This window comes from Gopherus flavomarginatus, chromosome 5 (assembly GCF_025201925.1).
Source record: "Gopherus flavomarginatus isolate rGopFla2 chromosome 5, rGopFla2.mat.asm, whole genome shotgun sequence".
NCBI classification, from domain to species: Eukaryota; Metazoa; Chordata; order Testudines; family Testudinidae; genus Gopherus; species Gopherus flavomarginatus.
The window spans coordinates 76,398,969-76,414,084 of record NC_066621.1 but is presented as its reverse complement, the minus strand read 5'-3'; the positions used below and the strand labels follow the sequence as shown (position 1 = coordinate 76,414,084).

General features: G+C 44.6%; 1 protein-coding gene across 7 annotated transcripts in view; it reads left to right on the top strand.

Annotated features, from left to right (window-relative positions):
• The window catches only part of SHANK2 (SH3 and multiple ankyrin repeat domains 2), a 698,629-nt gene that overhangs the window by 346,333 nt on the left and 337,180 nt on the right, over positions 1–15,116 (top strand). For 6 of the 7 annotated variants that reach the window (XM_050955213.1, XM_050955215.1, XM_050955220.1 and 3 more), the window contains one exon: positions 8,770–8,883. In XM_050955213.1, the coding sequence (XP_050811170.1) occupies positions 8,770–8,883 (114 nt within the window). Of the gene's footprint in view, positions 1–8,769; positions 8,884–15,116 lie in introns of those variants that run through there. The other variant, XM_050955217.1, reaches the window with a different exon arrangement.

Below are 15,116 nucleotides of genomic sequence, written 5' to 3'. Positions count from 1 at the left end.
TAAGGAGTGTAACAGTCTTCACAATAGCATAATTTTCCCATCCCAAAGAGTGCACATAACCCACGGGAGCCCCGAAATGATGAGTAAGGGGGACTGATTGCTTCAGGGCTCTACTGTCCTCGGGGTTTCTGTGCGTTGGGGAAAGCAAACTGCTGCAGGGGGCACATACACTGAACACTATCCCAACATTTTCCACAGGAGTTGATCCTGGAAGATATCTCGCTGCTGTGGGTCACCTGGGAAGCGCGCGAGGGTCTTCTACAGCAATGTGGATTCCACCTTGGCCCCTATGCAGCTTTCCTATGTGCAGCAATGGTCCCTCCACCCCTTGCGGCACAGTGGCGCGGACGCATTAGCCTGACTGGGACAAGGACCACAGTGGCTCTCCCAATAAACTTGCACAAGCGCATTGCCCACACTCTGGCTGAAATTTTTGAAGAGATTACTGAGGCCGATTACCGCGACATGATAGACCACATCAATGCACTATTCCGCATCTAGGCATGCATGCATGCAGCCCTAACCCTCCCTCCTCTTCCGAAACATTTGCATCCTGAAAATAAAAGCCACTTACCGGGAACCTTCTCCTCTGTTTGTCCTCCACCAAGTACCGGCTGCTGCGACTGGCTACCTTCCTCCTGGCTTGAGAAGAGCTCCTGGCTGCATGCCTCCAGGGACTCTGGGGTGTCTGCCCCCACACCAGTACCCTCACTCTCGCTTTCCTCCTCCTCCTCCCCCCCCCGCTCTGAAATGTCCATCGTGGTTCTTGGAGTGGTGATAGTGTCGCCCCCAAGTATTGCGTCCAGCTCTTTGTAAAAACGGCAGGTCGTGGGGGCAGCGGCGGTTTCCCTCGTGGGCTTTGCAATAGGCACTCCGCAGCTCCTTCACTTTAACCCTGCACTGCAGCGCGTCCTGGTCATGGCCCCTTTCCAGCATGGCCCTTGATATCTGCCCATAGGTATCATAATTCCTACGTCTGGAGCGCAGCTGGGACTGCACAGCTTCTTCCTCCCAAACACTGATGAGGTCCAGCAACTCGCCATTGCTCCATGCTGGGGCTTGTTTGCCATGTGGAGCCATGGTCACCTGGAAAGATTCACTGATTGCACTCCACACCTGGCTGAGCAAACAGGAAGGGGATTTTTAAAATTTTCAGGGCATTTAAAGGGCGGGTCACCTGAGCCCAGGGCAGTAAGAGTTCGAACTGATGAGCAGAGTAGCTGAACAGGCATTCTGGGATACCTCCGAATACCTCTGTAGGCCAATAACAGTGCTTTTGGTGGCCACACTGGTGGAGCAGCGCTGCATGAGCAGCGCTATAGTCGTTATCCCCCAGGCCAAGGTGGAGTACAATCAGCGCTGTAACCAGAGAGATACAACTCTGTATGTGCCTTGCAAGTGTGGACGGTGAGTGAGTTGCAGCGCTGTAAAGCTATTACCAGCGCTGCAACTCTCCAATGTAGCCAAGCCCTTAAGTACATGTAGGATTACTCACGTATATAAAGTCATACAGATGCTTAATTATTTGCTTTAGGGCTATATATAGATTCAGAGGGTCTGTGCTTGGGGGTCCAGTTGCTGGATTGTGGAACATTTTAAATGTGCATTCTGTAAGGTCTATACATCTAAACTTTAAAAGAAATAGAATTGTCAGATGAGGAACATTTTCCTGTCAAGTATTTTTATTTTAATAGACATTAATAAGTAGTATCAGAAAGAGCTTCTATTGCATTACTGCCTTAAATCTAGGTAAACATTAATACTGTATATAATTTTATGCAGGCCGCCTCAGGTGTGACAACTAGATTTCCTGTTGTTATTAAAGAAAGAACTACGTTTCCTGCCATGCATGGGCTTGATTATTTATATCATTTACATCAGTGTAAATCAAGTTAAAATTCAAGTCCTTTGAACTCAGTAGAGCTGCACTTGTGCAAAATGCAGTTGCAATCAGAATCAGGTTCTGTATTTTTAAAGCTTCATTGTTTCTCACAAGGAGTTGTGTGTGTGTGAGTGAGAGAGAGAGAGAGCAAATTAATTGTCTGTTCTAAGTATTTGGCATTAGTTTTGCTATTTTTGTTTAAAATGTCTACACAACCTTGTATTAATTTTTTCTTTAGAATATCTGAGACTTATTATTATAGAGAGGTAATTCATTTACTCTAAATGTTTGATAATAGTACTGTATTTACACTGTTGTTCTGCAGTCGTCTGTCACAATCCTTGCTAAGAGATAAGAGCAATTTCAAGATGATCACCTATGCAAAGTAAATCTTTTCCTCCTGTTAGAAGAAGGTCATTCATTCCCCATTGTCATTTTCTTCCCGTGTGAAAATCAGCAGAGTGTTTCAAAAGGTACCCCCATTGTGTATATTAGCTTTGGCATATGCGAGTATTCATTATATGCTCACACCATGAAATTCATATTACTTGACCCAGATTCCAAGTCTCTGGAGTTGACTGTTAAATAAAATACCGTGCTCTTCAAATTATTGTCCCCACAGGTGCACTGTATAAGGTATGTGCATATACCAATGCACTTTCAACTGGAGATTTTTGTCATTAGTGTCTGTGGGTCTGCACTTGTGCCCTACACTTCATGCTCCAGTACCAGGGCATATAGGGAAAAGCAGGCTTACAGTTACTCCAGTTCCTTTTCAGCTGCCTACAGCTTGAGCTGGAGTGTCAGTGTCCACGACGTAGCTCATTCATCTCTTACCTTATCTCGTTCGTATTTCTTTGTTATTGTAGCATGCTCTGTTTAGTTTTAGCATATACTTTGTCCTTTTGGGGGTGTCCTCCACCTTATTTTCAGTCCTGGCCTACTTTGGTTTCTGTCTGTGGACTTTCCTGGGTTATGCCAAAGATCCTGGGTTTCGCACCCAGCCAGACTTGCCACATGTCCTTCCCCTTCAGTGACAGGCATTCACCTGTCTTCTCTGCTTTGGAGAGTCTCACATCCCCTCTAAGTACAAGGCCTGATTTGCTTCCAAAGCAGATCCAGAGACCTGAGGGAGAACAAATTGAAACTGCTACTTACGGAGTGTTCACTGAGACTGGCAGGGTCTGAGATCCCCACCAAACATTGACATCAACAGCTCAGAATGCTCTGGTGACTGTGCCAGCCTTGGCTCTGGTAAGCAAGGAACATATGGAGAGCCTTTGGAGTTTTTGAAATCCTCTGATATGAAGAGGCCCTATTTCCTAGAGAGGGAACCCAGAAGAGGGGAACGGTCACCCTTAAAGCCAGCGAACAAAGAGGATGCATATCTCAGTGTGGGTACTGCTGAGAGTCCTACCTCCTGTGGTACTGATATTTTGGTACCATCCAAAAAGGCTTCCAGTTCAAAGAAGTCTGCCAGCAAGCAACTCTGGGTGGCACCAATGTTGGTACTGGAATTGGATTCTTCAAAATGCATTGACTCATTGAAAAACAAGGACTTGAATCATCCTCTCTACTGACCACACAGAGTCACAGCAAGGAATGCACAGATTGCTCATCACTACCACCCCCAGTATTGTTCAACATGTTTACTCCCAAGGAACAATACCCAAAGTCACCAGCATCATTCAGGTTCCTCTCTCATGCAGATCTTCATATCCTGGAAAAATATGAATTCCCTCTGCTGAGTTTTCCTATAGCTACCAACATTTGCTCTGGAGCCAGCCTAACTTCTGGTGCTACCACACCATCTCATGAAGACACAAACTCCAATACCAAAGTGATTACCACTCTCTCCTTGTCCTCTGGTACTAACATCTGTAGCTCCTTCACTTGACATAGGAAAGGATGTTTCCTCTGCATCCATCCAGGATTCCATCACCTTCCTATTCCAGCCTCCCTCCCTTGAGGTACATCCTGAGAATGAGACCACCTGCAGTAGACACCTGATTCACCAGCCCTGGCAGGAGCACCCTGGGGTCTGACCCCTTTTGGTTATGCCCCATCACAGTGGGCTTTCTGGAATCCTTGGGTCCCCTATGGAAAACAGTTCTACATGGTATTGCTGTGTAAGAGGGCCCTTCAAGACCAATAGCCACTGATGGGTCATGACCCTCTTCCTCAGGAAGAACCTCCAGAAGAGCAAGAGCTAGATGTAGAGGAGTCACTATCATCCAATAAATCCTCCTTCTCACTAGATGAGGCACGTATGTGCCTCTTGCCATCCTGCACAGATGACTTCAAGGCTATTCAGAATGGCAGAGGCTTTGCAGATTCCATTGGAGGAAATGCAAGAACCTCAACACTCCTTGCTGGACATCCTCCAGATCACTTCTCAAGTCACGACTGCATTATCTGTCAGTGACGCCTTATTGTCACTAGCCGACACAGTGTGGCAAACACCAGTGACCATCACACCCATTTCCAAATGGGCTAACCTTAACTCTTTGGTCATTAATTCTGTCAACAAAAGAAATGGACAGTATTGGTCTAGATCAGGCTTCTCCAACAAGGAGCTTAGGTACCTGGACCTTCTCAGTTGTAAGAGTTATTCTTCAGCCACTCTACAATTCCCAGTTATTAACTATCAGGCTTTGATGGTAAAATATGACTTCTCAAATTACTTGAAATTCTCTCATTTTATTGATTATTTGTCTCAAGACTAGAGGGAGACATTTCAAGCTCTCATCACAGAAGGCCAGATGGTCACTTAGATTTTCTTTCAGGCTTCACTTGAAGCAGAAGACACAGCTTTGAGTTCTGTGGCAATTGCTGTACTCATGTGCTGTGTTGTGTCATGGCTGCAATCCTCTGGCCTGCCTAGGGAAGTACAGAATACCATGGAGGATTTTCCATTTGAAAGGTTAAGCTCTTCAGTGTTGTCATGGAGTGATCCCTCCACTCTCTCAAGGACAGGACAATTTAGCAATCTCTTGGCATCTATATATCTGCATCGAAGAGAAAATAGTCACAAACCGCTCAACAGTCTCCCTCTGTCCACGACCAAACCTCCATGAGACAGACTGAACCACCCAGAAACAGATCATATTCCCTAAGAAGGGGTCATCTTCCACAGTGACATCAGTCAATGAGTTCTTCTAAGTGACCATTTTTGATGCATTGGTTGAGGGACTCACCAACCTGGATCTTTTGCTGCACCAACCCATTCTTCATCAACATTATGCAGTGCCTCTTCCATTTTCTCCTTCCTGGGAGTTCATCACCTCTGACAAATGAAACCTAGATGTAGTTTCAATTCCATCCAGTTCAGCTCCATCCATCCCTTTTACTCCCCTTCCACACTCCTCTTCTGGGACCCTTCTCACAATTCTCTCTTACAACAGGAGTTGTATTCTGTCATGTACTTCATTGGAAAAGAGTTCTACTTTATGATTCCCAAGAGAAAAGGAGGATGGAGACTGACTCTGGATCTCAGGATTTTAAAAATCTTTGTCCTCAGTTAGTGGTTCAGGAAGATAACCTTGGCAGTGATAATTTCATTTTGGGATCTAGGGGACTGGTTCGTTGCGCTTGACCTCCAGGATGCATACTTTCATATATCTATGCAGCCTTTCCACAGATAACTCCCATGATTCATCACTAGCAAAGACCCCTATTAGTGCCATGTCCTGACCTTTGCCCTTTCAACTGTCCTGAGGATCTTGACAAAAGTCCTATCGGCCATTGCAGTCCATCTTCATCAGATGGGAATAATTGTTTTCCCCTGTCTCAGCAACTGGATCTTGCTCCTTTTTCAAGGTATAGCTCACAACCAGCAAGGCTCTATCCCTGTTCCACACTCTGGGCCTCCAACTCAGCATGGAGCAATCTGCTTTCACACCTATACAATGAATAGAATCTGTTGGAGCCACCCTGGACACCACACTTGGCAGAGAGTACTCGCCTATGGACTGGTTTTCTATGATGTCCATCTTCATTTGCAAACTACAGCAGAGCCTTCAAACCACAGCAAGGATATGACTTCAACTCCTGGGCCACATGGCAGCCTGTACATTCATATCATCCCTTGCAGGGCTATGCCCTTGGTGTCTCCAAGCATGACGCAGACATATCTACATCCCGACAAAGCACAAGCTGTTCAAACCAGTGGCAATAACTTGGAGAGTTCTTGAGTCCCTTGACTGGAGGAAGGATCTTCAAAAGGCCTGTGTGAAAGTTCTGTGTTTGCCTCTCTTCCCCCCTACCCCACAAATATCAGCACAAACTCCTCTCTGCTAGGTTGGGGCACCAATTTCCAAGAATTTTCAGGTCAAGACAAATGGACCTTAAGCACAGTTATTCCTCTGTATCAGCATTCTGGATCTCAGAGTACTTGGGTATGCATGCTGTCATTTCCTACCCAGCATCAGAGGTCACCTGGTCAAAGTAATGCTGGACAACAGGGCTGTAGTACATTATATAAAACACCAAGGGGAGCAAGATCTCAGTCCTTATGCACAGAGTCCATAAAACTATGGAATTGGTGCATATCTCACATCATAGAAATCTCAAAGGTTCACCTGCTGTGGTTATGGAATACTGCAGCTGACTCTCTGAGCACGGTTTTCCGTGAAGACCACAGAACAACACAGTATTTCAGGAAATTTGTCTCACCAGGGGCTCCTCAAAGATAGATCTTTTTGTGATACTGTTCAACAGGAAGTGCCGGCACTTCTGCTTGAGGGGAGGGCATGCTTCCAAGTCACTGGGAGATGCTCCTCTTGGCCTTGTGTCTGGCTGTATGCTTACTCCCTAATGCCATTGCTCCTTAAGTTCCTGAACAAGCTGAAATGAGAGATAGGTGTCCTTCCTTAGAACACTATCATGGCCGCCTAGGTCTGGCCAACACAGTTCCTGCGATGGGCTCTTTGCCTTCCTCTGACAGCAGACCTCCTCACCCAGGAATCCGGCACCAAGACTCACCCCAACATCTTGTCTCTCCACCTAAAGGGCTGGCTCCTTGATGACACTCTGACATAGAAGGAGATTGGTGTCTAGAGGTCCAAACAATGCTAATGGAAAGCTGAAAACCTGCCACAAAAAAATCTCACCTAGAGAAGTGGAATAGTTTTTGAGGCTGATTTGTCCAATGATCCATAATCTCCTCTTGAGTCTCTCCTCATGCTCATTTTCAATTACATGCTAAATTTAAAAATCATGGCTCTATCACTGATCTCAGTTGAGGTTCACTTAGCTGCCATTACAGTGTTCCACTGTCTGACTGAGGGTGAGTTGTCGCTCACCCTACTGCTGCAAGATTCATTCTGTTCAACCTGTTTCCACATGTCAAAGAACCTACTCCTCTTGAGGGCCTCAGCTTGGGCCTCAGTGCCTTGAGGAACCTTTTGGGGAACTGTTAATTTCTTCATTTGTGCTTCAAGACCTCATTCCTCATAACCATCACTTCAGCCAGATGGAGAGAACTAGGAGTGCTAATGGCTGGTCCTCCATACATGGTATTCTATTGTGATAAGGTTACTTTACATCCCCATTCTCGCTTCCTACCTAAGGACTTCTCAGATTTCCAAATCAGTCAGGACATTCAACTGCCAATTTTTTACCCCAAACATCTCAGAGGGGAAGCCAGTCTCTTCTACATTGATAGGACTAAGCCCTTTAGGGCTTCTCCCAGACTTAAATTCTTTTATGGAAAGAATGAAAAGGCATCCAGTGTACTCCAAAAGTGTACCAAAATGGGTGTCAGGATGCATCCTGGCATGTTATGAGACCTCTGGTGGGGTGTCATCCATTTAGTACAAATGGCCACTTCACCCAGGGCTCAATCTAACTCCATAGTTTTATCCAAGAATGTACCTATCTTGAACATTGGCAAGGCTGTACTGAATTAATCTCCTCAATACCCTCGTCTGTCTTTGAGGTACTGCTTGGAAATTGCCTAATGTGGAGCACCAGTAACTCAAAGGAGAGTTTACTTTCCTTGCTCAGTATCAGAAGGGTAGCCGTGTTAGTCTGGATCTGTAAAAAGCAATAAAGAGTCCTGTGGCACCTTATAGACTAACAGATGTATTGGAGTATGAGCTTTCATGGGTGAATACCCACTTCGTCAGACACATGCTTGTATAGTAACTAGCATTCTTTGAAGGGTGTTGTCCCTAAGGGTGCTCCACTGCCCACTCTCCTTCCCCTTTGCTTTGGGATCTTTGACTCTGGACTTTAAGGTTCAGAAGGAACTGAAGTAGCAGCAAGTTTGCCCTTCCCTTTATACCCTCGTACTGGAGAACAAGGGTGTGTAGGGCACAGGTGTGGTCCTGTGGACATGCTGACAAAAATCTCCAATCAAGAGACCATCCTGATGTGGTGCATCCATAGGGACTATACATCTTAAAGAACTCATTACCGTATAATATAAATACTCTCTCCTTTTTCTTTAGGAAGTATAACATTTATGAGTAATTAAAAAAAATAAATTTTGAGACTCAGTTTACCAAGAATCTGAGCCTGTTATTAGTTCAGCATCTTCAGTTCTCATTCTTTCCAGTTGCTGAGATTTATGATTTTATAACATCAGTATTGCAGAAATACAGTAGTATATTTAAAGGATTATTGTGTGGCCTTGGGAGTCATATGTGTGCACCTTGAGCTCTGTCTCAGCCGTGGCTCCCTACTCCCATCCCCAGTAGTAATACCTGAGAATCACCTATGCAGGGGATTCTGTGCCGGTGTTTTGAGAAGCAGAATTTGGCTTACTGTGTTGTGTTCATTTTCATTAGTGTGCCATTGTCTAAATAATCTTAGAATAAAAGTTTATTCCAGAGGAAAAGCGGTGAAAATCTAATGTTCCATTTGTCTTTCTCTTTTGTATTTAGTTTTAAGCATTGGTGAAGGTGGATTCTGGGAAGGCAGCACCCGAGGACTTGTTGGTTGGTTTCCTGCAGACTGTGTTGAGGAAGTGCAGTGTAAACCAAATGAAAGCAAACCAGGTAAGCGAATACAATTCAGCAATAATTTGCACAGTAACAAATGAAACGTATCTAGTTGAGCACTGAGGTGGCTTAAATTAGAATATATTACATGGCCTTATTGTGCAACACTGGAAATTGAAGAATTAAATAAGGCTGAGCACTGGATTGAAAAAAAAAATAGATCGGTGAAGATGAGTTTATTGATCAAACTTTCCTGGTCTTTGTCCAAGCCAAACAATCTTTTTCAGAAAACACTCTCCTGTAAAGTACAGGTATAACTGTCCGGTTGGAAATGATTATAGACATTTTTGAGGGTACACTATGTTGTAGTTTTATATTCTAATAGTGTATGAAAAGTATCTCGCTGGTTGATTAAGCACTTGAAGAAAATTTAACTGTTGGCGTCCCTAATTGGGATAGTGACAAAATATGGGTTAAATTGCCATTTATTATAATAGTAAATCTTTTCACTACTTTGAGCCTTTAATAACTTTTTGAGGATGTAGCTATAATTAAGGTTCTAAAGATCTTCTTCATAAACCCTAGTTTGCAGAGTTAGTGATAGAACTAAAAAAATCTAGGGATAAGTTTAGGATTTGACTGGAACCACTTTTAAAAAAAATTAGAAAGTGGGGAGTGAGTGCTGTATTTTTTTAAATAATACAGTAATCTCAAAAAAATTAGTAGTTTGCAAGTTTTAAATGCTGGTTAATGTTTTTGAAAATTAAAACTGGAATTATTCTATGCAATGATGTTTGGCAAGAAACAATGAACAAATTTAGGTGCAGATTCTGCAATGAGCTTTGCCTGGGCAGACCTGTGCCCATGGTAATCTCAGTGCAGGATCAGAACCTTAATCCTTCTGTTACTGTGTTCAGCTGCAGCTTTTGTGGCTTCTAAGGGATACGTAGCACAAAGGCCACTTAAACGTGTTGCTGTACTGCTATTAACCGTTGTACAGAGAACTGGGTTCTCTATTACTATGTGGTTGTGCCATAAATAAAGCAGAGACAATTTTATTTAACCACAGTTTATGGTTCCAGGTATTACAGCATTCATGAATCAAAAATAAATTGGCTACAATGTTTATTTAAAGAATAATGCACCTAATGCATCATAGCTACTTTCCCTATTTTTAAGGGAATATAGACATGCTCATATATTCAGATTGAAAGCTCACTGTGAACTATAACAACTTCCAGCGTATATTAGTGATCTAATATGTATGGACTGAATACAATGGAAAGGTCTAAATGAGCTATTAAGGTGTATTAGATCATTGACCTGTGAATTAAGAACTTCTTGAGGATGTAAAGACATTACAATATAATTTTTGTACTGGCATTCATACAAAAAGTATCAGTATTTCACAGATGATTATAGTCTGCCCATGCATAATTTGTGTTCAAGTATCACCTTTGTGTAGACAGGATAGGCTTGAGAAGGAAACACTGATCCAGACTGCTGAAGAATTAATGAAAACTGAAAACTGAGAGTCTTGTAGGATTTGATTATTTTACTATGTAAAGGAAGTGGTGGGATGAGGATTCAGGAATAGGAGTTAGGGTACATCTACAGAGCCGGAAACAGTGAAGCTCCCAATCTGGGGCGATAGAGTTGGGCAAGCAGGCTTGCACTTGCACTCTAAAAATAGCTGTGTAGACTAGTGGTTCCCAAACTTGTTCTGCCACTTGTGCTGGGAAAGCCCCTGGCGGGCTGGGCTGGTTTGTGTACCTGCCACGATCTGCAGGTTGAACAGATGGCGGCTCCCAGTGGCAGCGGTTCGCTGCTCCAGGCCAATGGGAGCTGCTGGAAGTGGCACGGGACGAGGGACATACTGGACGCGGCAGGTACACAAAATGGCCTGGCCCAGGATGAGAGCCCAGGCCCCACTGTGGAGGATGGGAGGTCTCCAGCACCCGTGGCTGCCATGACCTGGGACCCCAGGGCCAGTGGCGTCTGGTGGCTCGGGGCCCCTGCTAGCTGATATCTCTGGTCTTGCCACCCCAGGGCTGAAGCTGCCACAGAGGTCTCTGAAAGTCACAGAATTTGTGACTTCCATGACAAAATCTTATCCTTAGCTATAGGGCATAAGGGCAGTGGTAGTACCATCACCATCACTTCTCTGGAGAAAGGATTGACCTGATTTAGGCACCTAACTCCAAGAGAGGATTCATAGCTGTGAATCCCAAGCAAAGATAGCTGCCTCTCTCTAGCTCAGATTTAGTGTGCCTAACTCCCTTTGAGAGACAACCCCTTGTAATGATCCACAGGTCTCAAACCCAATCCCACAGGATTTATGTGAGAGGCCACATTCTAATCCTCCATCTGTCAGCCAGCTGGCAACTGCTGACCTAGGAAAGTCCATCCCTGAGGTCCAATTGGTGGAGTTCCAGAGTGGGTGATTAGCCCATTTGGCCTTACTTATGCCAGCAGCAGGAACAGGAAGCTGTTCAAACAACTGGGCTCCACTGTGCCCTGGCTGTTTAAAGGACATTAGCTAAGAAGTGTCACAAACTTGCACATGTTGTGAGAACTCACACCATAGACTGTGCAAAGTAGCAGAGATTTCACGCCAGGTCTTTAGAGAGAAAAAAGGATTCTAACTGTGTCCCAAATTGCACTGCAGAATTCAGCACTCTTTTTTTCATCCAGCAGCACAGTAATGGATTTTGTTCATAGCATTTTCTATAAATGGGATCTCAGAACATTTCTTCAAGTAACCTGCCTTCTCCATTAAGTTTAGATAATAATGTTTAATAATAGCTTGTCACTGGCATGCCACAGATGAGCGAAAGAGAGCTTATTTGTGGAAAAACAAACTGCAATTAAACATTACATTCTCAATAAAATGGTATGGGCAGACCGTCCTTGCCATGCTGATATAAAATCTCCCTCCTACAGACAACATTTTCACACCTTGGGCAGCCATATCACTATTGAGACCCTTCCATAGGAGTGGACTAGACATTGTGAAACCACCAGTGCTGCCTGTGACTGTTTTTTTTTCTTCCTCTCATGTGCCACAGCTGGAGGTCTGCTCCAATGCAAGCACTGTCCTCAATGACTCTAGCCCAGATTAACACAGTCTGAGGCTCTATGCACACCATGACATGGCTCTACCCAGTTGCTTCCTCCCTGCGCTATGGTTTTGGCGAGGGTCCCCAGAACAGTGGGTTTTGAAATTTATGCCCCAGTGAGATGCATGAGGCAGTTCACCTCTCATAGAGCTATTGGTTCAGACTATCTGCACACTTAGGCAGATGTCACTGCATTGGTTACACTTGAGTCATGTTTTTAAACGTTTCTTCGCTATCATGGGACCTGGAAAATGTTTTTAAAATGAAAATTCAGATTTGTCCTTCATCTCATGACTCCTGGACCTAAGCATTGTATACAGGCTATAATGGCCTTGCAGGGGCTTCAGTTGAAGCTGCAATTGCTGAGCACCTCTGAAGAATCAGATTTCACTGTGGGTGTGTCATGTTTGGCACCCAAAATAGTGGATGCTTTTTAAAATTTGGCTTAAGTGACTTGCCGAAGGATGTAGAAGAGGCAATATTGCATCTAGGATTAGAAATGAGGAGTTTCTGGCAAGCAGTCTTGTGCCCAGAACCACTTTTTTAAATAAAGTCAGTTGAAAGTTCATTTCTCAATGAAGGAAACTTGAACACTGGTACAATAAAAGTAGGATCCTTCTATTCCTGTAGCAACTGTTGACCAAGCAAACGCTCAGCTTGATTGCATTTCTCTGGTTGCAAAACTAGTGATGGCACATTTGATCAATTCCAGACATTCAGAGAATGTTCTAGGCGTCAATGGGCTGAACCCAATTAATTCTGTTATAAACTGGAAATGGGGAGAGACAGAGCCCCTTGTCTCTGGTTAGCAGACACAGCAGGAGCTTCAACCATCTCTGTGATTGTCTAAAGATCAAACGAATGATTGATGTGAGCCCTTAACATCTTTCATCATAAAAGCACTCCACAGCTCAGCTCTGCCCTTAATCTCAATATGATATAAAATGTTGACACGCTAAAGATTTGTCTCGTATACTCCATATCTATGGCCACATGAAGTCATGAGACCTCCTCATCAACCTTCTCCTGGTATTGGCCATGTATCAATCAAGGAGGAAAGGGTTAGGAGTGGGGGGTGGAGGTGTCATGCAGCTTGCACTGTGGGGCTCAATTTTGTGCACTTGTCCATTCACATGTCCAGGCAGAGTTCCTCTGGGTGCCATCCACTAGCTCTCTGGGCTCTTTCTAGGAGTGGGTGCTGTCCCCAGTGGGTCTGTTTGGTGTCCCCCTCTGGTACCCTGAGTGTAAATCTATGACCTTTACTCCCATCCCTATTATTCATTTGTTGTCCCTGGAATCAGCTGATCCCTGGGTTTTTTTCTTTTTTCTTTTTTCTTTCTTTTTTTCTGGTCCTTCCCCTCTGAATGGTGGGGCAGGAGAGGTCCTTTTACCTAGATAGATCCCCTTTGTGCATCCATCATGTACATGAGGACCAAATAGGCTTAGATGGAAAGAAAAGAAATAAGAATGAGGGGGAAAGGGGATACTGGGGGCACACAGTCCTTCTGGAATGAAGGGCGGCACATAACCTTGGGCGGAGGGAGGGAGGAGAAGGAGGAATTGGGAAAGCACCCGGGGCGGAATCAGAGCCCCTGGCATGGGAAGAACGGAGCACACTGAGCTCCTCGCATGGCATGGAGATCGAATGGGAGTCCTGGTATGGGGATAGGAGGAGATGGGGGCACCAAGAGCCCCTGTCATGAGGGAAGGGGGTGAGGTTTGAAGGGAATCACTGAAATAGAGGGGGATGGGAGGGTAGAACAGGTGGAGCAATGAACCTGGCCAACAGAAGCAATAAAATATATGACCCTTTAGTATATAAATTACTCCTTATTATATGACCCTTGGTAGTTTATTAAATAGTGGTGGGTTTTTTCTATGAAAGTCCTGAAAACAATTTTATCTGTATATAAAGATCTGTTCTACAAAAGGATATTAAATAGTACCAGAAGCAAAATGTGCACTTGCAATATTATTTGTGGATGTCAAAGCACTATACACAGTAATCTCATGCAAGGATACTGTACACCAGTCTTGCAACTGGAAAAAAAGCTTAGGAATATGATTTAAACCATATTTACATAAGCTATTGGTGTTAACTTAGAGCTGTCCTGCATTAGAACATGGAAAAAAATCTTTCATTCTTTCATATCTGGGTAGACTGGGAGCAGTGATGTGGGTAAGGGGACTAGATTGGAGGTGCGTTGGCAAGCCAGTCAACAAAAAAGCAGCTGATTTAGCAGCTCAATGCACTAATGTTCAAGGAGTTCTGACAAGCCTCTGTAGCTGAGACTGCAGTATCAACTCCAGCTTTGCCTTAAGTAATGGGAGTTTAATGAATGAACCTACAACAGTAAGTTTTTGCTTCTTAGCCTAGCTCGACAAAGCAGTTGTTTTCTCTATGATAACAAACAGCAGTTTGGGAAAGGGCTTCTAGTGAATTCATGGCTCATGAACTGGTTTGACAGTATAGGTAATGCAAAGCCTCAGTTTACTTACCCACCAGATAAAACATTGAACAGTGTATGCTTCCCACTCAACCCTGCCAGTGTAATCATCCCTGATCGAGTGAGTCTGTACAGGTGAGAGACGTATCTGCACTTATTCAGTCACTGGTCTTTCTAGCGAGACTTAACAAAAGTGTCTGTTATGATGGTAATATTTGTGAGGTGAAAACCTGTCCACTGCAAGATGAACTGAGCAGGGCCACCCAGAGGATTCAGGAGGCCTGGGGTCTTCGATGGCGGGTCCAGGGGTGGAAGGACCCCCCGCTGCGGGTCTTCAGGGCATTTCAGTGACGGGTCCTGAGCAGAAGGCCCACCCCCCCCCCGCCGCTGAATTGCCGCCGAAGACCCAGAGCGGAAGAAGCTCCGGGGGCCCAGGCCCGAAAAGAGTTTTCTGGGGCCCGTGGAGCGAGTGAAGGACCCTGCTCCAGGGGCCCCGAAAAACTCTCGTGGGGGCTCCTGTGGGGCTTGGGGCCTGGGGCAAATTGCCCCACTTGCCCCCCTCCTCCCCCCAGGTGGCCCTGGAACTGAGACTACCAACCTGTTTTCCACAGTTCACTTAACATGCCTCAAAGTATAGTGGTTTTCTTTCACTAATGACGACTTGAGTTAAGTTCATAGGTGTAACCTAGAAGTATGAAAATTCTTTTTTTCCCTGAATAATCTC